The following is a 23,348-nucleotide window of genomic DNA, read 5'->3' on the forward strand; positions in this document are numbered from 1 at the left end:
ATGTGTTATTTCTAAGAGTTTAACACTTAAAACAGAGCTAATCTACTTCATCAGGACTGTGAGGGTCTGCTTCGATCACATTTCATTGACAGCGACCTGAAAAACACGCCAGCAAGCTGAGAAACCCACCCACTCCGAAGCGCTAATAATTGGCTTCATCGGCCAAGGTTGTGTACAAATACGAGGAGTCTGACTCACGCAGGGATGGAAAAGAGCGAGCGAGACTAAAAATCAGAGACCAGTAACACAAAGAAAAGTCTGTTCTGATGTATACAGACATGCAAACATGTTTATATACATTACAGAGCAGGAGGTGGAGTGCAGAGAAAAACAAAAATATAGAAAGCTCTCATGTGAAATAAGCAGAACGGTGGTTTCTGTGGATGAAAACTGGGCGTTCATGTGGGAACGCATCGCTGAGAGTCAGAGGCTGATTAAGAAAACAGGTTTTCAGGGCCTGTAACAGTCCAGGCTTTGTTCCTCTAAAGCCTCGCGCTCCCTGTTTTGCTGCCTCAGAAGCTGCGTGTTTATTGTTCTTATTATTTATATTCTAGCCGAATGTGACTGCGAACATGTCGCCACACAGGTGAGCGCTGAGTCCACGTCCCGCCCGCGTGACTTCCCGAGAGATGAGTCGACGCGATGCCGCCGCCCTCCGCCCTTCCCACAGCCCTGGACGACCGCCGGAACCTGGAGCCGCACCGCTCGGGGTGAATGGTAATTAGGTGAGGTGATGAATATGCATGAGCGAGTGGGTGGTTTTTAAACGGGGAACTTGGAAAAGAGGGCAAGGGTCTCCTGGAAACAAGGCTCAGCCCACTGCTCTCTGTGTGCTGCAACATGCATGTTGTTTACTCTCAGATCCAGTCAAAACGCTGTAGCTCCCACTGCTAGTTTGGCTGCTGAAAGGCATTAAAAAACACCTCAATTAGCATGAAAATGAAACTTTTCTACCTGGGACTAGTTCTCTAAATTTCTGGCTTTAATCCAGTCAGTTAAAACATTTTGCTCTTATTGATGCAGCACCGGCGTTCGCTGCAGCTTTTCCATTTGGCAAACAGAAAAACGGAAAATCCATTCATCTTTGGCTCTTATTGGGAAGCAATTCATTTACCCTCTGCATTGTAACACAGTGCACCAGGCACAAAGAGCACGCTGAAGGTCAGACTTATTACAGAACAGGTGAAAACATCAGCACAGACGTTGGTTTTCACCTCCGAATCGATGCTTTACATAATCTGTTTAACCTGAAGGCTTGTTTGAAACCCGTGTGATTGCTTCTGTGTTTGGCTGCCGCGCGCACTTCACTGTAAAAGCCGTGATAAATAATAGAAAATGCACAAAAAGTTGAAAAAAAGGGCATTTTCTCTAATAAGAGGCTGACTTCAGAGCAGCTCTGGCTCGGTGCTGTTGCTGGCGGGTGTCGTCGTCTCCTTCCAGCTGACGACTGGCCAAACGCGGTCATCCCAGAGCAGCCACGGTCCAATCCGATGGCGTCCGCGCTCTCCGTTAGTGAGAGATGAGGATTTCCTCTGCGGCACCGTTCAATAAGGAAATGTTTTTCATTTGTGGATATTTCTGTCTTGAAAACCTTCACGAAAGAGGAAATGAGACTCGACTGCACCGCCGCAGGTTTCATCTTGTTGTAGCTGCTCTTTAATAACAAACAGCTTCATTCTGCAGCACTGTGGCTTTTCCTCGACTCTCATCACCGACACCTGGACACCGCTCAGGTATCTGTTGCTGAAAGGCTCGCTGAAGCCTCTTCCTCTTCCTCTGATGAACATGTCTGTCTGCAGCTCGGCCCGAACGGCTCGAGGTAAAATATGCAGAGACAAAACGCTCGCCTCTTTTCGGAGCGCCATGATAAATTTATCACTTAATTATCATCTCCTCTGCACAAAGAAAGAAAATTGGTTTAGGAAACTGAGTAACTGCAGGCAATTTACAGTTTCAGAAGGAGACGATTCCCCTGATCAGTGAGGAGATCAGGCCGCGAAAATCAGTTTTCCTCCAGCAGTTTGGTTAAAAACATGTTGGTGAGAGAGAGAGATGAGTGGTGATATCATTCTGTGTTAATGACGATGATAGCTAATACAATGAGAGCAGATCCTTTGTTCACCTGCCCACAATCTGCAACAGACCAATCAGTGGTGTTTAGTTAAGCCTTAAATGGCAAAAAAAGCTTAAAATCATCACTCATGCGCCTGTGAGAGAGCAACAAACACTCCTCTGTTCCCTTTTGCGCAATCTTTGGCAAATATCGTGCGAGCATTCATATCTGAATTAAGACAAAAGAAGCATTTATGTAAAACGATCACCAGAGTTTAACCCACAGCCTGCCGTCCAGATTCAAATTTCCCAAGGTCCCTGAACATATCATCAGGAAAAAGAACTTAAAATAGTGATATTTCATCAAAATGTCTGATTTAATATTGTGCCAAAAAGCAAATCCTGTAAAACAGACTTTAAACTCTGGACAGGAAGCCTTGAAAGATAAAATTCAGTGGAAGTCAGCAGAACTGCAGGAGCTCAGAGGAGAGCCTGAAGACGTCTGTTTGTACTGTACAGCACGAGGACCGTTTGTCAAGCAAATTCAAAGAAATTCACCTTGTTTTTCTCCGTGTTTGTGATTTACGGCATAATGACTGCGTTCAGCTGCGCAGAAGACACGTTTGAGTTGTCCCACAGCGAGTAAGAATGTGACGGGATGAAAACAGGCCCAGGAGCTGCTTCAGGTCAGAGAGGCCGAGAGGAGGCCCTCAAAGCGGGACCAGAGGCATGTTTACAGGACGAGCCTCTGCGCTCTCATCGCAGCCGCTCATTAGCATTGATTACCGGGGATAAATCACGTGGAGCCTTTGATTACCTGGATCGGCGGCGACGGGCTGGCAGTGGTTGACGGGAGTCGCCTCCACCGGCTGGGACGGAGCCAACCTGCAGGAAGAGGCAATCAGTACGGTCAGACTAATCAATGAAATGATGTAATCAAGGGAGGAAACAACAATAAGCGCTCGCTCGGCCGATCAGTCTTCACAGCAGCAGATTTAGAGGGTCAGAGAGCAGCAGGGGGGGCGTGGGGGTTATTGATAACAGATTCCCCTGAAGGTGAGCGGTGGAATTAGCGGTTAGATGACAAAGTGCTGCTGAAGACCTCATATTTCTCCCGCTCGCTGACCGCCGTTCCCCCGCCTGCGCTCCCGGGGCTGCGTTTGCCAGCCGGCGGTGTAACGTGTCATTTGTCAACAAAATCAATCAGCGCCCCAGGAAAGCAATTTCTGCTGCGAAAAGCCCCCGTTTCAATTAAAGGCCGCGGAGTGACGGAGGGGGAGGCGCCCGGCGGGGGGCTCTCTGAGGAAACGCCGCTGAGTTTTCTCTCAGGTGGACGGACGGGAAGCGAAGCGTTTTCCACCGAGCTGAAGTGAAACGGGCGGCGGCGGCTGGATAAATGTGACGGATGTGTGTGGACGGGGTTTAAGTTTCATGGAACAGCGGCAGAGAGAAACAGGATCAATTCAACAGATTAAACCTCACTTTAAGTGTTTTAAACCAATCAGACTGAAGATAATCAAGTCTTTACGGCCATTCGGCTTCATTGTTCTGCTCCAACAACGGCTGCAGCTGATGCTTATTTTCATTATCGATGCATCTCTTTCACAATTCATTGATAAATCGTTTGGTCTATTAAGTTAAATGTCACCAAAAAAAGGCCCGAGGCCGTTTCCTGTAGCCTGCAGAGTATCATTATTGTGATTGGCCGATGTTGTTCCTCAAGATTTTAAGCTTTTATCACATTTGACAGCGTTTCCCAAACTTTTAGGTTCGTTACTTCTTAAAATAAAGCAGCGTCTACTCGCTTGCCTCTGACCTGACGCCATATTGTCTCATTTGAATACATTTTAGAGGTCCATGATGCATCTCATGATCCCCAGGTTTGGGAATCACCGATATAAGACAAAGACCAGCAGTAAATCTTCACATCTGAGGCGCTGGAACTGGAGAATATTTAACATTTTCGCTTGAAAAATGACATGAATCGACTCTAATATCTGTGTGGGCAGAGATTCAGAGTCTGAAACCAATTTTAAATGAAGACATTGTGTATCAGCGTTAATCCCAAAGATGCTGCATGGTGGTGCTTTCAGGAGAAGTCCTGTATTTATCTCCGCTGCATCGAACTCCACCTGCGATCAGAACTTACTGTTTCTCTGGCTGGACCACCGCTATCTTCTTCTGCTTCTGGCCTGCACAGTAGACAGAAACAGAGTCTGAATTCAGCTGTCACCTCCCAGTAAATGTGTGTGTATTCTGTGTGTGTGTGTGTGTGTGTGTGTGTGCGCACATACAGACAGGTTTGAGAGGGGGGGTCAGAGGGTAAGCGTTAGCCTCGCACCAGCCGACGGGGAAGATGTCCATGGACTCGACGTCCACAATGCACTCTGACAGGGGCTTCGGCACACCTGGAGACAGGTGGACAGCAGAGAGAGAGAGGGGGTTAGGAAGCTGTCTCACACACACACACACACACACACACACATGCACACACATGCACACACACACCAGTTTTTACCTTCACTTTGAGACACAGCAGGAGTCCTCTGACACTTAATCCTCCGACACTTAATCCTCTGAACACACACTCACTCACACGCGCACACATGCACGCATGCACACACACACACACACACACACACACACACACACACACGTCTGTACCTTCCAGTCGGAGCCACAGCAGGCGTCCTCTGACCTGTGTGATCTGAGCCACACACACCTCCGCTGGCCGGCGAGGGTTCACCGCCTCCAGCCACATGTCCTTGGCAAAGCCTCTGTTCTGCCATGTCTGAACACACACACACACACACACAGAGGAGTGGAGGCGTAGAGGAGACTGTAGTTAGGACAATGATTGGACTGATTTTCACCTTGAAGGCTCTGATTCATTTCGGCTCACTGATGAGCCTGGTGCGTTCAGCACTTTGCTTTACTTTAACAGATTTGTAAAATAAGACGAGGATCGGGACTTTACGTCAGGGAAGCAGGCGTCGGGGGCCGCCTCTGTCCCGCTGTGCTTCAGGTAGTCGGCCCAGTCGAAGTCCTGGCCCTCGTAGCCCCGCGGCCGCTCCAGGCCGGCGCCGTTCTTCAGGCACCACTGCACGGGCAGGATGCCGGGCGAGCTGGCGTGACACACGGCAGACCACGGCTTAGCGTCGGCGGAGAGGTCGTCCAGAGTCACCTGGAAGTAGATCTCATTGTAGACCTGAGGAGGAAACGCAGCAGTCAGCTTCCACAGGGCCGCACGCGGTGTTTCCTTTATTGGATTCCAGTATTATTAAGTAGTTTTACCATCTAAAGTAAACTGTTTGATTCGGTGTCAGCATTCCTGGGAGGAGCAAGGCCGCCTCCTTGGCAGAAACATGTTAAAAATGCTGCATTGTTAACGGCAGCTGAGGAGCGCCGGCTCGATCCATTGCTTTGTGATCAGACGTGCTTTTAGAGTGACTCACCGTGGTGACAGAAACAGGGCAGATCTGGAGCTGCTCCCACGGAGAAACCATCTCCAGCTTCATCCCCGTGGTGAAGGAGTGCTTCGGCAGGTCTGCGTGGTCCTGACACAGTAAAGTCAAGACTTTCAGACAAATGTGCTCCACAAGCAAGACAATGTAGGTCAGCAGACCCTGCTGGGGGGGCACGTAACCAGTGAGGCGCAGTGGGTTTCCCACGTTAGCCGTGAGTGATTAGCGGTTAGCTTTGTTTCGGTTTCCTCTCCAGTCCCTTCAGGAGATCGTTTTTTAGAAAGCTTCGCCTGTCGGTTGTGATTGGGAGATTTGGGATTTTCTGGCTGCTTTTCTGACGTTAATACAGCAACTTATCTCACTGTGTTAGGTTTCAGGAGGCGCTGCTTTCCGTCTCTCCCACCTACAAGGTTTGTTCTCGTTCCTGTCGTTCTGGTTCAGGAGCGTTGGTTTGCTGCAGCTGATCTCCCTGCTAATGCAGAGGATCAGCTCAATCAAGATTTGTTCTATGACACTTTATTTTACTGCTCCATCATTTCAGTTGAAGTTTCTGAGATGTGACTTTGTAATTTGTGGTAATAATGGGGGAAAGATCCACTTCCATTTCATTAATAGTGTAACCTCAAGTCAAAAAAGTGGAATTTATCTTCAGCATTCAGCACAGGGAGAGCAGACGTGTGTGAACGATAGCGACTCACCTTGAACACCTCCAGCGGCAGCGGGCTCTTCTGGCCGTCCACTCGAGCGTCCTCCAGGGCTTCCTGCCAGTCGGCGGCGCTCCTCGCAGACCGGAGCCCTGAGGAAGAGTCGGCAGCGTCTGTCGTCAACGGTTACGAACCAAACATCATTTCAGCTGAAGGGATTTTAATCACAGCTCTTACTGTGCTGCAACTCCTGCTTCTTCCTTTAAAATTACCCTGAAATTTCTTTAAATTTACAAAAAATAACACATAATTAAATTAATAATCTGTCTGCAGCTGTGCAATGCCGCGTTCATCATGGCTGCACCGTTACATCCTGTTTCATGCATCACTTCCCCAAAATCCTTTTATAAAACTATTATTTCCTAATTAATCAGCAACAATTTTGCAATTGTTTGATCGTTTAAGTCATTTCTTTAAAGCCAAAATGACAAAAATCTACTGGTTCAACCTCTCAAATGAGGTATTTACTGTTTATTCAGTCTTCTGTGATGGAATATATTGGAGGTTTAACTGCTGCCTCGATACTCCAGACTGATTTATTAAGAGATTCATTCACAAACAGTATTAATATTAGATGAATTGATGTCGGACATAAACGTAGTTGCAGCCCTGATTAAACGTCTCTACTTTTAGTGTCAGTGCGTGAATGTTTACACCAGACGGATCCAACGCCCAGCGTCTCATAATGAAGGACCAACGTTCAACAGAGCTGAAGAGGAAAAATGTCTCATGAAGTTCTCAATCAGTGTCATGAGTCAGGTCGTCACCTGTGGGCGGTTCCAAGGCGAGTCGGTTCTCCAGAGCCCAGCCGAGCGGGCGGAGCCTGACGTCCAGGTAGAACAGCCAGGCGTCGCGGTGGTCGTCGGAGACGCCGGCGTAGCGCAGACGCAGCCTCCCTCCCACATTCTGGACGACCCGGACGGGCCAGTACAGGGACGGGTCCGAGACGTCCTGAAGCTCCAAGACCGAGCCGACGACGATCAGGTCCACCGTGTTCTTACCTCTGAGAGGCTGAGAGACGCACGGCGACAGTTTACAGAGCGCTCCCAACTCATCACCTCATTGGCTGAGAGCTGTTCACCACCATCACAGTGTGAGTGCCTCGAATTTACCTTGTTATTTTACCTTGTTTACCTATGTTATAAGGTACATGGATATTATACTGGATATTTATACTTCATTATGCTACTGCTACTATTGTTACACTGTTATTACTTTATGTATTTCTACATTGTTACTCTTGTCAGTATTGATATTATTATATTATTAGCAGCATTCTTGTTACTTGATGTCGAATGTTGCTCAGCAGATTTATTTCTATGTAGACAGTCACATATTTTACATATTTCCATGTTTCATGTTGTTTGTTATTCACACTCGATGTATATTCTAACACAGCGTACGTATTTCTACATATTCTCTGAGATAGTTCTCATTTCCTCTTTCTATTTTATGTACTTGTTCAACAACAAGAGCAGCTGCAACTGACCCAGTTTCCCCTCGGGGATCAATAAAGTGTTCAGATTGTGATATTTACAGTCCAGACATGAGTCATATCAGTTTTCTCATCTCGCCCACCATCAATGCCAGTAAGCCCAGTTAAACCCCGGCCACGGTCCTTTCCTTGTCATCTTTCTGCTTCCCTTTTCCAAAAAAAGGCTGGAAATGGCCAAAATGTTGCGGTCAGAAAAATGAAAATCTAACCTTTGTGTAAATACTTCCTCTACTTTCTCGCTGCAATAAGAGCCTAAAAAACTAAATGTGTCAAATCGTTCGCATTCATTTCTCTTATTTAGCAGTCGATCAGACTCCTTTCTGTCAGCGAGCGCATTCAGCCAGCAGAGGCTCACATGAAGCTTGATTCTTACGTCATTTGTGCCCCTTCCTCATTTGCGAGACGCCCCCAGCGTGAACACACTCACCCCCTCCAGCAGGTTAGCCGGCGCCGTGCGGGAGCCCGTCAGGTCCTGAACCAGGAACTCTGTCCAGTCGCTGTATTTCTCCTTGATGGCTGCAAACAGACAAAAACACAGAGCCGAGACTGAGAAACACTCCAGCAAAGTGTGGAAAGTCAGCTGGCCTTTGTGCTGTTGTGTCACTGTGAATTATTAATTAAAGTGTCGTCATGCATTTACAAACACAAGCGCAGCACTTCTATTCATTTTTTTTTATTAAAGCTGCAGATGTGAAGGATTTTAACAATGAATTTGATCATTTTTCTGCAAACGATGTGAGAAAATATTCAAATATTCAGTGTTTTTTTTTTCCTGGAAAAGCCTCGACGGCTTCATTCACACTGCAAACATTAACGCTCAGCTCAGAGTCGTCGCCGAGGTGAAGCTCTTTCAGGCTACATATGCAAAACAAAAGTAAGAAAAGACCACGTGTGGCAGGTTTCTGCAGACGCAAACATATGAGGGGGAAACAATAACGTTGAACTCAGAGGTGATTTTTAAATATTAATGTGCAGAAGAAGAGTGTAAGCAGGCGAAGCACAGCTGCAGGGCAGCAGAGGGAACACAAGCAGGTTTCACCCAGAATTTCACATATCAAAGGTCACCGGACGACCCTGCCAGAGGAAGCCCAGAATGAGATTTCTGTCCGGTTTAAAACCACACGTGAAAGCGGTCAGAGTGATGTGTGATGAACACCTCGCTTACACGTCTCGGTGCTTCCATCTCTTATTTTTAGCGTCTTTCGTCCTCCTCGCTGACATCAGATCTGTCCTCCAGAGCAAAACCTGCATGCTGTAATCTGAGCCGCAGCTCCAGACTCCATTAAAAAAATCAAAGTTTTTTGAGTTGTTGAGTTAAGAGGAACTTTAGAAACTTTGTGAAAAGCTGTCTACGACACATTCTTCATTATTTTTCTCCACTTGTAACTTCGGCAAAGGTAACACAGTAAGTCCAAGCACCAGTGTGAAGTCTACTGTGTGACCAGATAAATTAGATGTTGTTAAACAGCAGATCAGCTGCACACATGAGCACGCTCACTTATTGCAGTTGCGTTGAATAAAGCGTCTTTTGGAGCTTTGGTGGAACAGAATAGACGTATAATCCGTAATTAGAGGCCTGTCTCTTTCTCTGAATCTGAACAATGACCTTTATGTTACGTTAGCTAAAAACACATATCTGTGTGTTTTGTACAGATGCTAGCACGCCGTTCAGATTCTGAATCTGAACACAGTGTGAGCCAGATCACCTCCACATGTGGTCAGACCGATCCAATCACAAGCTGTTTTTATCCGGAGAACGAGTCGGGATACAGACCACAGTCTAACACCAGGTGTACATGGGGTCTCAGAAACACATCAGGTGCACAAATGTGGGAAAGAAGGCACTGACGAACGCTAAAATGATAAGATACCAAGAAAAAATTAAGTTTAGCAGACGACAGATGGAAAAAAGATGAAGTAAAATGTATTGATATTAGGACTTTAGCCACACACACAGTATAGTATTAACAGGGCTCAGATGAAAACACACACTGATAAACTGGTCACTTGTGAGGACACTGTATTGACCTGGAGGCCAACAGTAATTCCAAACACATCCACTGACAAAGAACCGAGGACCTGAACCCTGATTTGGACTGAAGACTTGATCTGAAAGCATCCCATCTTCTTTTGATGTGTGAAATTGTGGAGGAGTAAAAAGTGACTCATTTCCTGTTTCATCATCAGCAGTGTTGATTTTGGGGGATTCCTGCTGTTTGAACACATTTGTGTCTCCACAATGTGACCAACACAGAACACACACATGCAAACACACACACGTCAGGTGGACCTGAGCTCCGTCTTCCTGCTGAAAGCCCAGTTCCAGCAGATTTGCATGAGGACGTGTGGTTTTTGTCTGCTTCCTGTTTCCCACAGTGCAACAGTGTTGTATGAATTCCTGCACTGGTCGTCTATCTTTTCATTTGCTTCTGACTCCTGATATCAGCCTCCTGTTTATCCCCCTCCCCCAAAATACAGATTACATTCCAAGGAATTCAGGGAAGATGCAGAGCGGCCTTCAGCGTCCTACATGTTTTTCCTGTTAGTCTCACACACACACACACACACACACACGCACGCACACACACACACACACACACACACACACACACACACACACACACACACACACACACACTCTCAGAGAGAGAAACCCTCCACAAACTCAGCCACTTGTTGGAGTCACTGAAACGCTGCCAAATGAGTCACAGTTCCAGAATGACTGCAACGCGCTGTGAGAACTGACGTCGCCTGCAGCAGCGATTAGCATCAAGCTGAAGTGAAAGTGAAATTCAGTCCATACACTCGAACGCGCCACCGCTGATCATGAAAACAGCTTCTGGATTTAAGCTGCTTGGCCCGGTCGAGTTGGAGGATCTTATTGGTGTTACTTGTGCACTTCGGCGTCGTCAGTGAGCAGCTGTTTTTATATGGAAACGCTCATTTTGAAAAGACATGCATCCAAGTTAATAGTTTATATGAGCAGGAGCACTTAAAATAAGTTAGTGAATCGTTCAGAAATGTTTATTTCACATCAGTTTTTATGTAGAAGTCAAACTGTAGCACGCGGTTTGGTGTGCGGAGGCAATGAAAAGTGGGCAGGACAGGTACTCCTCCCTGAGCTCAACCTTGAACGCCTTCGAGGAGAGGCTGTCCTAAAAAACACCGGAGGCCTTATCTGCGTGCAAATTAATTACGATCCCATAATTATGAGACGAGATCTCATAATTAAGGCTCTCACAGCTGTCAGAATAAAGCACGTTATTAAGTATGTTCAGCGTTCGCAGTGGAAATGTGTCTAAAATCAATAATTATGAGGCGGTACATCATGATTACGACATGAGGCAATTATCCGTCCCTTTGGAGGACGGCGGGCTCGGGACAGGAAGCAGTTGGACAACACATAAACTCAACTTAAAGCAGCACAAAGTCAATATATTTAATGTTTTTCCTCATCAGCTTCATTGATTTCTATAAATATCTCTTATTGTGAATCTGATGCAGCGACACGTTTCACAGACTGAACGATGTGTAACGCTCCAAAAACACCTGTTTGGATCGTTCCACAGGTAAACAGGCTCACTGGTAACAGGTGAGAGGATCATGATTGGGTATGAAAGGGGCATCCTGGGAAGGCTCAGTCGATCACAGGCGAGGTTCACCACTTTGTGAACACATGAGTTTTTACATGTTATCTGTATTTTCACCGGCCAACAAACAGCCGACCCACCCACCCACTCACATCCATACATCAAGGAGAAACAACAAATATGCAACAAACAGTGAGAAAAATGAAGGAAAACAGGAGGAAGCAGCCCTGAGTTATTATTTTCTCATTTTGATTTCATTTTCAAAGACTAGACACATCATTGGATGAAGGATGTTACTGCATGAGCTCAGGAACACTTTGGAAAACTGTTTGGAAGCGATTGATTCTGTTTTTATTCATGTTCCCTGGATTGATTATCGCTGGTCCACCTTTACACGTTCACCTGAGGCCAACGTTTAAACCCTCGTCCCGGTCTTTCGGACACGTTTTTGGCTCTGAAGCTTCTTCTTTATTCTTTATATATCTGTTTTCTTGTTTTTCTGTCTGCCAGTGTTTACTGGCAGGCTGGTGCGAGCGCTGCAGTCACCGACTTGTGGTTTTTAAGACGAGGAAAAAAAAATGTTTTCAATCCTCAAACACACACACACACACACACACACGATTACACATCAAAATATTCCCAGAAACTTTCCCAGAAAATGTGAAACCGTAAGCCACAGCAGTTTGGAGCTCGAGCCTTTTCTCTGTTCAGAGACTGAAGTTTGTTCTGCTTCAACGTTCACATTTCAGCTTTTCTCACTCAGATTTGAGTAAACGTCACCGGCCGCTCGGGATTTTACACACATAAAACACCAGATCGATGCGTCCTCTCGGGGGCTCGGGCCCCCGGAGGTCCCGCCTGAGTCAGAGTCGAATCAGCCGGCAGACCAATCAAACGGTTTTCCCGTGAAGGTAACGTGAGCGGCGAGTGCGGCCTCGACGCCGTGCGCCCGTTTAATAACAGTGTTTTTTCCTGTGAGACTGTTTTCTTTCCTTGCTGCTGCTGCTGGACTTTGTAAGTTTACACACACAAACACACGCATGCGCACACACACACACACACACACACACACACACACACACACACACACACACACACACTCCTGTGTTGATCTCGGCTGTGCAGAAATAGATAAACTATTTTTACAGATCCTGCTGAGATTAGTCATGAAGCCGTTTAGAGCTCAGCCGAATGGTTGCAGCAGGAGCTGAAGCATACAACCTCCTTCGCCCTCCTTCTTACCCCCCCACCCCCCCACCGACTCGCAGCTTCATTATACTCTTGCGCTTTTCCTAAAAATAATATATTTTTCTTCATTTCCATCCCAAAGGTGGCAGACACGTAGAGGTGAACGCCTGACGTTCACATAACAATAAGAGCGTAATTAACCTTGAGGGAGGAGATCCTCAAAACACCCCCTCCTCCTTCTCACAGCACCTCAGAGCTAGCCCCCCCCCAAGTCTCCAAGTAAATAAATGGCATTAAAATAAATAAACACTGTCTGATGTCTGCTCGTCTCTGCTCGTTTAAAAGCTTGACTTTAGATAATCGCTTTTGTAATTAAAGAAGAAAAGTCGCCGCCATCGCAGCAGCTCAGCAGACTCTAATCAGAGGTCATGGAGGCGAGCAGCAGGCGGGTGGAGCGCCAGGTCGATTACCTGCCCGCGTTTTAGCCGACAGGCCGTGGTCATGATTGGCCGCGGCGCGCCGTTGCTCGGTGCGGTCTGTGGCTGAATTACGCCTGGACAGCTTCAGACGCCATGTTGTTAACGTTTTATGGCCCGTTGACGGCGGAGCAGGGGATATTAGAGCAATTTGTGTAAATATGAATTACCGTCGTGATGTGTTTGCTGTGAGAGCTGAAGAGGCCCATGGGAGCAGAGCACACACGCAGAGGAGGAGTGTGTGTGTGTGTGTGTGTCTCCATTCATAGAAAAAGCGACTCAGGCTACTTAAAAAGTAATGAACACATGAATCGATCAGCAGAAAGGTCAACACACACACACTCGTACACATTACTACAAACACACTCATATTATGCAAATCTGTCTGTCTCACCGCCGTCGTTCAGCCGAACTCGACTGATGACACATCAGCTCGCAACCGGCCAATCAGATAGAAGCAGGCAGAGCAGGCCGACTGTGTGTTTGTGTTCAGTGATTGTCTGCAGGGTCACGAGACGGCGTAAATGAAACTGATGCTTTTATTTCTATATTGAGAACACAGATACTTCGTCCCGCTCAGCCACTGAACAACAGGGAGCTAACGTGTGTTTCCAACGCCGCCGCAGTCACGATCACTGTGTAATTAAAGCTGAACACCTGATTACGTGCAACACTTCCCCACAGAGCTGCGGTTGTGCTATCAGGTGAAATCCAGCATTTAACTCCCGCGCTCTGCTTCTATGCAAAGCGTGTCCAGGTTCAGGGTTCGCAGCCAAACTGAGGCGGCTCCACGTTTTTCTCGCCGTAACGCCGCCGCCGTGGTAGAGGGACACGCAGCGCAGCGGGCCGGGCTGTCTCAGAGCATCATGTCCTGCAGGCTCCGCAGGAAGCAGCGTGGTGAATTCATTATGCAAATGCTCTCTGCTCACAGGGCAGCTCCCGTACCACATGACCAAACTTGTGATGTGCCTGTAAAAGGCTCTTCACATGAACGGGTGAATGTGTGCTGCACACACGCCGACGTACGCATGCACACGTCTGAACACGCCTCCCCCCCGGAGCTCGACCCCGAGGCTTCGTGTACAGTCAGAACACCATTAATATGTTTAATAAGCTGAAATCAGTTTTCCCTGCGAGGATCCGTTAACTGTGCCCGAACTGAACCATCTGGATTAACCGCCGGAGGCTCAGAGATTCATCCGACTTCATGCAATTTCCTGTTTAAAAGCTTTATCGTCTTTATAATAAACACAAGAACAGGTTCATTATCTCCATCGAGGACTCGCACGTCTGTAATTTAGCATGAAATGAGCTACGGCGTGATTTATGGGTCATTTTCAGCTCATGTTCTGTAGGTGAGGTGGAAACACCAACACTTTCCCTCTTATACTGACTTTCAGATGACTTTTTAATTTCTAAAAAATGAGCCAGTCACGCAGCAGAGGCGCGATTAATCCGGCTGCTGATTGGCTGAGCACAAAGAGCTGCAGTTAGCAGAGGAGCATCTGAGGCTGAATGAGCCAGTTTGGCGAGGGATTCAGGCGTGTCTGTAAAACGGAGCTCTGGTTTTAAGTCAAGCTCAATTCAGGTTTTGCCCCATGAGGCGTGGAGCAGCCAATCAGAAGCCTGCGTGGTGCAGACTCATCCTGAAACTGAAGATGTGCAGGTGGAAAAATCACAGTCTAATGATTCATGTGTCAGCGTCTGAGATGTTTTTGCTGCTGTGAATGGATTTTTGTGTTTTGGTTCATCAGGAACAAACGGCAACAGAAGCAGCATCCATTAATCTTTAAAATCGTGATTTCATTGGGACTTTTTCTTCAGCAGAACTTTTTATCGAGATACCACTAAAGATAATAGCGCACATGAGGAAAAACGTCATTTGAAAGTAGTTTTTTCTACCCTCTGGAAGCACACTGAAGTCAGGAGAAAACGTGGTTAGCTGCTGTCGCTGACGTTAGCTACGTTCATTTCTCTTGCAGCATCGGCCTTGCTTTCAGAAGTGCTGGTTTTTCATTATTTTGCACCCTGTAAAAAATATCACACTGTAAAGTAACTTGTCATTAAGTGAGTCATTTTTGCATATATAATATGCAGCACAAAGACAATTTATTTAATGTCTGAGCTCATCAGCTTCATAGATTTCTGTAAATATCTGCCTATTCTGAATTTAATGCAACAAGTTGGGCCAGGAGCAACTGCATAGTCAATACGTGTAGATATATGTCCATTAAATGTGTTTTCACACGATTTTCAGTCGCATCACCGGCCGAAAAAAGCCGACAGCCTCACATCTCTAACTACACCCACTCACATCCATACGTCAAGAGGAAACAACAGATATGCAACACAGTGAGACAAACGAAGGGAAACAGGAGGAAGCAGCAGTGAATTATTATTATTATTATTATTATTATTATTATTATTATTATTATTATTATTATTATTATTATTATTACTACAGGTGTGTATACACACATGCTGTGTCAACAAAGCATGATGTCATTTTAACATGTTTCTCAAACAGTCCTGAAGAAATGCACAAAAACCAGGAGTAACTGGTTAAATTGGCTCATTACCAGCGAGCCTTTACAGACTTCACGCCTCGCCTCGTAATGTTCGCGGCTAGTTTGGTGTCACGTTGATTTTATCTGCGTCCAGCACATTTCGCACGCTGCACTTCTTTAACCGGCGACCTTTCCTCGCTCCGCCAATGGACGGAGACATTCGTCTGCTGGGGGACGCACGAGAGGACGCCTGCTTATCAAAGCTGAGCCGCTGCGTTTTGCACCAGTTATCATACGAGCACAGCTTGGCCCAAGCAGCAGTGTGTGTGTGTGTGTGTGTGTGTGTGTGTGTGTGTGTGTGTGTGTGTGTGTGTGTGTGTGTGTGTGTGTGTGTGTGTGTGTGTGTGTGTGTGTGTGTGATATCACTCTAAGACACACTCAGCTAGAAAGGAGTCACATGCAAGAGGAGGCAAAGCATGACAACTGAGCTGTGAGGTCACTTCCTGCAGAGGGGTGAGAGGAGGAGGAGGAGGAGGAGGAGGAGGAGGAGGAGGAGGAGGAGGAGGAAGCACACTGTACATGCAGCTCTGAGGCTAACGCTGACACGCTGTGGAGCTCGTGTTAGCATCTAGCGAGCCGGTGCAGGCGAGTTAGTCAGAGGCTGTTTGAGCTGCTTACCTTTTCTTAGGTAAACGTTATCTGAGAGACAGAAAAACAAAAACAAAAAGGAAACAAATAAAACAGGTAACTGTGACACAGGTGAGAGCACTCACACACACACTCAGACTAGGCAACACACACACACACTCACACACACTCAGGAGAATGTGCACAACATGATGCAAAGCCTTGAAATGAAGCAACAAAGTACTTTTTCTGGGCTCGTGTTCACAAATTGACAGAATCTTTCAGAAGCCTCTTTGGGGGAAACAGAGCTGCTTCATGACACCAGCTTCAGTTTGCATCATTAAACGCGCCGCCGTGTCGGCTGTCCGTCCACGTTAAGACCAAAAGGCGAAATGTATGAGCCCCCTGAGAGGAACGGGAAGAGGCGGTGAACGATCCGAGCTCGTATTTAACACAAGAGTTAAAGTTATTCTGCAGGTTTTTCCACCATAAAAACTCTTTTTTGGTGTCTTTGGGATGATGTCAGTCTTGCGTTCTGTACACAAACATCATCATAAACTGACGGAGAGTCACGTGATTGTTCAACCTCCAGGTGTGTCTTGAAGGCTGAAACGTGCTCCTCCAGGCTGTCCACAGGTGAACCTGCTCAGGTGTCATCTGCAGATGTTTTGTTTGTGGCTTTACTGATTTTGGGTGTAGCGTTCTGCATGTTTTTTCTTGCATTTTCAAACCCGCCTGCAGACAAAAATCTGATCGACCAGTCGATGCCACGACACCGAGCTTCACCGCATGTGACCGTTCAAAACATTAACCTCAGCATTACCTGCGATGCGAGAAATGAGAGGAAGAAGAGCCGTTTTTCAAAGTTCACATCTGAACATATTTACGTGTTGGACAGCATCTCAGTCTGAACTCTTTCATGGATTTGATTTGAAATTTGCATTTTAATGGTCTTTAATGAAAAAAACGCCTAAAATTCACTGTTTCCAGCTCCTTAAATGTGAGGATTTGCTTGAATATCTTTGGATTTTGGACTGTTGGTCAGACAAAACGAGCATTATGAACACGTCGGCTTGGGCTTGGGGGCTTTTTATTGATGATTCATTGAGAAATTCATCATCAGATTGATCGATAATCGCAGCGCTGCTTCAGTCACATCACATTTGTTGACTTGAAATACAAAACAAGCAAAGTAAACGCAACAACTTCTGCTGAGAAGTGAATAAGACGCTTCTTGATGCTGCAGAAGTCGGTGGAAAGACCAGCGCTGAGTGAAAAGGACACATGGAGCCGGTGTGAGGCCGAGGACGCTCGAGTCAGGTGGAAACATATCCAGGTCGTCTCCACAACAACGGAGGCGCACGCCATCCATCAGCGGGGAAGCGTCGAGAAAAATAAATGGTCTAAACACAGCCGGCGAGGGTGAGTCATCTATCTGAGGGCGCTGCAGGTGGAAGCGTCTCGCTGGAAAAGCTCCGGCAGAGTTTCCATAGTGTGAGGGGGACACCTGAGGTCAGGAGGGACATATGCTTTAGAGACGAGGCGTCTCGTAGTGAGGCCGTCTGAGGCTGCATGACATCACTGAGTGATGGCGAGGGCGTGATGCGTCTGACAGTTGAGCCATCGAAACCTGTCCTACCGCTCAGCGTCCTTAAGCATTCTTTGAAAGGTAAAGATGGGAGTGTGTGTGTGTGTGTGTGTGTGTGTGTGTGTGTGTGTGTGTGTGTGTGTGTGTGTGTGTGTGTGTGTGTGTGTGTGTGTGTGTGTGAAGGAATGCAGTGAATCAACCATGCGCTGACCTTTTCTCCTTTATCCACATGATCACAAAATGACATTAAATGCTCTGAATTAGATCCTCTTAATTAATCATGACAACTGCACGTCACGAGGCACAACTGTGCTCAGATATTTGAAAGTTTCTGCTCAGACTTTTGTTTTTAAGTTTGAAAACGTTTTTGTTCATATAAAAACTTCAAACAGGGTGTCCTGGTGACCTGAATGCCCCTGGTTCAGGTCCAGATGTGGACTTTTGTGGCATTTTTCTTCCCATTTTCCAGTTTCTTGCTTACAAAAATGCCCCAAAATCACAAATTTGCCTCAAAAGGCTTCACAGCAACAACATGACGCCGACGACCCTCAGACCATCCCAAAGAACTCCACCTTTAAAAAAAAAGAAACTAAAATACTCCCATTCAGACAAAAAGGATTTGTCCGCAGATTTTCAGCGCTCTCACGTCTTTAAGACATTTATCCAGCTTTGTTTACAGTAAACAAGCTCCTGCTGCAACAAGCACAGCTCAGAAAATCGTCCACTTCCAGTAACTGTAGAGAAAAAAGGAAGAAATGCAAACAGAGCCGCAAATGATGCAACAGAATCCCTCAAACCTGATCGCATTTCTGCTTTTTAAATACAGCTTACGCCTTAGGTTTGTATTCGTTCTTATTTTAATGCTAAATAAAAACATAAAAGCTGATAATTTCCCCAAAACACTGAAAATAAGGAGCGTTTAATGGAGCATGATCGATCATTGTGCCCTCTGTTGACTTTTTGTTGTGATTGTGTAATTATTATTTTGTGATTCATTGATGTAGAATTAGTTTAAAAGCACTTAAAAACATCAGCAGCTGTCTTCTGATTGGTTCCTTCCTCACTGTATTGATGATGGAGGAACCTCCATCATATCAGCCTGACTCCTGTATTTGCTGCCACTGACCGAACCCTGACTGGTTCAGGTTGAACGGGCGCCAAAGCGTTTGTTCCTACCTTCGGGGGGCATGAGCGTCTTGTTGTTCTGGGTGCACCAGCCCACCGGGTGCAGCTCGGCCGTCATGACGTCGCACCAGAAGTCGGCCTTGCGGTCCTCGCCGTAGCCGCTGAAGCGCAGCAGCAGCAGCTGGCCGCACGTGGTGATGATGGTGGCCACCCAGTACGAGTCCGGGCTGCTCTTATTGGCCACTTCCAGCTTCATCCCGGGCTGGAAGCTGCTCTGCAGGCTGATCTCCACCTGACGGGGACGCGGGAGAACGTTAAAGGGATATTCCACCTTTTTTAAAGCTCAGTGAACCCAAGTTAAAGCAAGTACGGCAGGTCAAAGGTGATCAGGGAGGACGTTTATGGACAGAAACAGGTTCGATGTTCAAAAGCAGCCAATAAAGCAAAACTTACCCCAGGAAGACAACTTTCATTAAAAAGCCCTTCAAAAGCTGATTAAATGACATATTCATGTTTAAATAAGAAACATTAAAGTCCAGAAACAAACGTCTTTAGGTTGTATTTGTCGACTTAAATAAGGAAGTAAAACAGCCCCCACATGGTGTCACCACACTCTGATTCCAGTGACGAATCAATGATCCTTCATGCAAAATAAGCAAACCTGCAGAAAACCTATGAGCCGATGAAGAAGCTCGTGGCTCGAGCTGATTGTTGTGAAGGTCTTTAACAAGCTGCCTCATTTTTTCATAATGCAGTGATTTCGACCAAAATCTGTGATCCTGATGTGGTGTCACAGTATTCTAGAGATGACTGCTGCTGCGTTCAGGGTACATTTACACACCAGCAGACAGATGTGCAGATTAAAGGGGAACTCCGTCAGTTCGACGCGACGCTCAGTTTATGGGAAATATGACAGAAGTGTTGTCACCGCTGATGGTATCACCAGCATCAGCTGGTCTGAGCGTGACATTCAGATTAGTAACGAGAGAAACTATGACAGACAGACGCTGTTTGAGTTGCATGCTGGGAATCGTAGGCTCCAGTGTTTTTGGAGCTTGACTCATACTTTTACTGGATGTCTCAGCCTCTGCCGCGTTTTTTAATCTGCGTCTTGTGAGTCAACCTTATGAAAATGCCGCACTAACATGGTGGAAGTACCCTTTAATTTCAGTTAAATCCCTGAACATTTGCAACGTTTGCTCATCATTTTGGCCTCTTTCACTATTTTCTGATGTTCAACGGAATGAAAAATTAATTGATAATGAGAATAATTGTTAGTAGCAGCCACAATCATGACGACTAAAACCCACAATATTACCAATTCTCATATTATTTCCCTGATTCCCTGCAGTCAGAGAATGACCCTCAGGTGAGGAGGGCCTCCAAAGACACTAGAATGGACAGCTGTGGACGCAGGGAGACATGTCAAACCCACAAGTCGAGCGGCGACAGATCGTAGGGCTCGCTCGCCAAAGCGTGACCCGGGCCTTTTCGCCGCCACTCCTCTCCATTGCTTCGCAGATGCCGTTTAACAGCTGGATGAGAGGCTTCCACACCTAACACGCCTCCATCAGCGCTCAAAGCCGCCCTGCCTCTTTGCCACTGGTCGACACGAGCTCCATGGCTTCAAACACAATGAGCCCAAAGCACCGCGTGGAGACTTGTTCACATGTCGTCTGGACCACACGCCTTTTAGGCAAAGGAGGTTTTGGAAATTTATTAAAACTTTCAGGATCTTCTGCAGGATTTTCCATCATTGAATCATCACTTTCACTTCCTCTGATGCTAACACAAAGCGTAGGGATGGATCTGGCTACACGAGACTTGGCTTTCACCAACAGCCAATGGCAGTGCCCTCTCTCTGAAATAACCTGTGATTGGTCAAAGTTTCCCATCACAGGCTGGACTTTCCAAAGCAGAGCCAAGAGGAGGTGCAGAAGTCAAGTTTTCTCTCAGGCCGCTTGAATTACAACAAGCTGAAAGGTTATTTTTCAGAGACGCCAAAAATAAACTGTCCACCGCAGCTTTGATAATCAAGTTAAACTAATGAACCTCTTTAAAACAGCCTAAAACCCCTCTGCACCAAGCAGCAGCCTCTCAGCTTGTCCTCGTGCAAAGAAAGCGATAAATCTGCACGGCAGTGAATGCAGCACAGCATAATGCCTCTCCACCGTAGCCAGAGGCTGCTATACAATTCTTGAGAACACTACAAGCCCGACAGGATGTTCACATTCAAGCCTCACACAAACGCAACTGAATGGAAAAAGCCAACATCTTAGAAATAAACACAATACAAACGGCCCCGTGACTTCCTGCTCCAACAATGCAAACGTGCTGTATCACTCTGGTTGGCTTATGTAAGAGGGCTACGAGCAGCAAACACTGCCTGTGTGTGTGTGTGTGTGTGTGTGTGTGTGTGTGTGTGTGCGTGTGCGTGTGCGTGTGCGTGTGCGCGCAGGCCCCAGAGAAATCACTGTTTCAGTTTGTCCAGGCAGAGAGGGAGAGGGAGACGAGGGCTGCACTTTACTGAATCACTTTTTTCTGGGGAATTCATGGTCTGTTCCCAGTGACTCAATCCACTTACCAACAAGGCATTTTAGCTTCCCGAGAGGCCTCAGCGCCTCACATCGCCACACAGACGCTTTTGTCCGACATCGAGGCTCGCTCGTAAAACCCACATATTCTAATCTCGCCCTTATTACGCTCATCGCTCCGAGTGATGTAAGAAACTGTAACGGCGACACGCTTCTTTAAATCTCAAACCACCGGCAGACTCGCCTCCACCGTCGCAGCCCGTCCCGAGCCTCGCCGGGGCGGACAGCTGCTCCGTGATGGTGGAGTCAGCTGAGGTGGATGAAGACCTCGCGTCCAGGATCAGCCGCTCTCGCCCATCTGGCCCTCTCCTGTGATGTAACATGCTAACGGAGGCAGAGCCTTGTTGTTCGTTAGCGGGCTGAGGTCTTTTTTGGGGGGAAATGCTGTGAAAAACAGTTGTTTTTTGTTGGATCAATAATCCCACAGTATCACAGAGGTGGAAATTGATTAGACATGAAAATCCTGAACACTGTCCTGAGGAAGCAGCTGTTAGAACAGACACCGCAGCAGTGTGGACGCAAAGTGGAACCTGCCTCCATTCAGCCAATCAGGCTTCATTTGTGTCGCACCTTTCACGCAGGTTAGCGTGCTTTACAGGTGACTGACAGGCACAGGCAGGAAAAACTGAACCACAAGTCCTGACAAAGGAAATCACTCCAGCTGTGACAGAAGAACAAATGAGTCTTCAAGACGCTGCAGCTCAAAGCGCCATTTCCACACCGCAGCATCACGCGAATTCAGGCACTTCAGCCAATCAGAATCAGATGGAGAAGCCATGTGACCAAAGCCAGTCAGGAGAGGAGCGACATCTTTTCCTTCAGTGCCGTTCTATCTTTTACTGAAGAAAAAGTCTCCGGCTGTGATCTAACCGATGCTACTGCCGCACCTGCGCTGTCGCCACACCTCAACCAAACATGGAGCTGCTGGTAGTTCCTCAGGACCCTGATTGGTCAGAAACCACCCTGGTGAATCCAGCTGCCTCGCAGACTTATAAGAGATTAAAGAAAGAAATGAGAAATCAGTGCAGCAGACAGACGGATATTCAGATGTTTTAGGTCCAAAATCCCAAAATAATGGATCCTTCACTTCCTTTAAAACGTCCGAGCTTTAATTGAACCCCCCCCCGACTGATCTGCACCTTCATATTTCAAACTGTTCGCATCCACTTTGCAGCAAACGTCCACAGTCTCCAAACTCCAGCTGAGATAATGCACATGATGAAGCTCCTCAAGACACAGACACGATACAAGTTGGAGCACAACCTTTAACAAAAACAGCTGTAAATAACTGAAATAAAACTAAAATATCTGACCATTTATGGTTTGACTTTTGCTCCAAAAGATGTCGCTTCACCACAATCATCTGTTGTTTTTAGTGCGTTTGGTGTAAAAGTAGAAAAAAAGAGTCAAATCAACCTCAGCTTTGCTCTTCAAAAGTAAATTCATCGTCGTTTTGGCACCACAGCCGTTCTGCTGAGCTTAGCGTTAGCATGAAGAAGCAGTTAGCTGATTCAGTGTCATTACTGGAAGTGAACCTTAATTCAGTTACGTGTCTTTTTAACATGCAGCAGCTACGAGTTCAGTCAAATCAGACTCGGAGGAGCATTTCGGCTAAAAACAGAGGTTCTGGAGGTGCGTTGGATCCCTTCAGGCAGCAGATTAAGCAGCCGCCCGGCCGGTGACGGTGGCACGCGGCTCAGATGACCTCTCAGCTGACCCGGACCGTGACTGTCAGATATCAGATATGAGTTTCAACCCGGCCAATCGGAGCGGAGCACAGCTGCCAGAAAAGCACCGTCGCCTCTCGAGCCAAATTCCCTCCTCTCCACGAGGGATTTCCACAATCCGTGTCCCATCCAGTCCGATGATGTCGATTCCATTTTAAACAAGGGGCGCCCTGTTTCTATTAAATCTGATGAATCATTTTTCTGCAGAGTT

General features: G+C 46.7%; 1 protein-coding gene across 6 annotated transcripts in view; it reads right to left on the bottom strand.

Annotated features, from left to right (window-relative positions):
• Positions 1 to 23,348, bottom strand: part of sfmbt2 (Scm like with four mbt domains 2) — a 39,817-nt gene that overhangs the window by 6,694 nt on the left and 9,775 nt on the right. For 2 of the 6 annotated variants that reach the window (XM_070991631.1, XM_070991627.1), the window contains exons 4-14: positions 18,868 to 19,108; positions 16,155 to 16,175; positions 8,143 to 8,231; positions 6,988 to 7,231; positions 6,215 to 6,312; positions 5,508 to 5,609; positions 5,030 to 5,260; positions 4,717 to 4,843; positions 4,347 to 4,460; positions 4,202 to 4,244; positions 2,870 to 2,937 (exon numbers count right to left, since the gene is read on the bottom strand). In XM_070991631.1, coding sequence (XP_070847732.1) covers positions 2,870 to 2,937; positions 4,202 to 4,244; positions 4,347 to 4,460; positions 4,717 to 4,843; positions 5,030 to 5,260; positions 5,508 to 5,609; positions 6,215 to 6,312; positions 6,988 to 7,231; positions 8,143 to 8,231; positions 16,155 to 16,175; positions 18,868 to 19,108 — 1,378 coding nt within the window. Of the gene's footprint in view, positions 1 to 2,869; positions 2,938 to 4,201; positions 4,245 to 4,346; positions 4,461 to 4,716; positions 4,844 to 5,029; positions 5,261 to 5,507; positions 5,610 to 6,214; positions 6,334 to 6,987; positions 7,232 to 8,142; positions 8,232 to 16,154; positions 16,176 to 18,867; positions 19,109 to 23,348 lie in introns of all 6 variants that reach the window. The other 4 variants (XM_070991630.1, XM_070991626.1, XM_070991629.1 and 1 more) reach the window with 3 other exon arrangements.

The sequence above is a fragment of the Chaetodon trifascialis genome, chromosome 22 (assembly GCF_039877785.1).
Source record: "Chaetodon trifascialis isolate fChaTrf1 chromosome 22, fChaTrf1.hap1, whole genome shotgun sequence".
Taxonomy (NCBI): Eukaryota; Metazoa; Chordata; class Actinopteri; order Chaetodontiformes; family Chaetodontidae; genus Chaetodon; species Chaetodon trifascialis.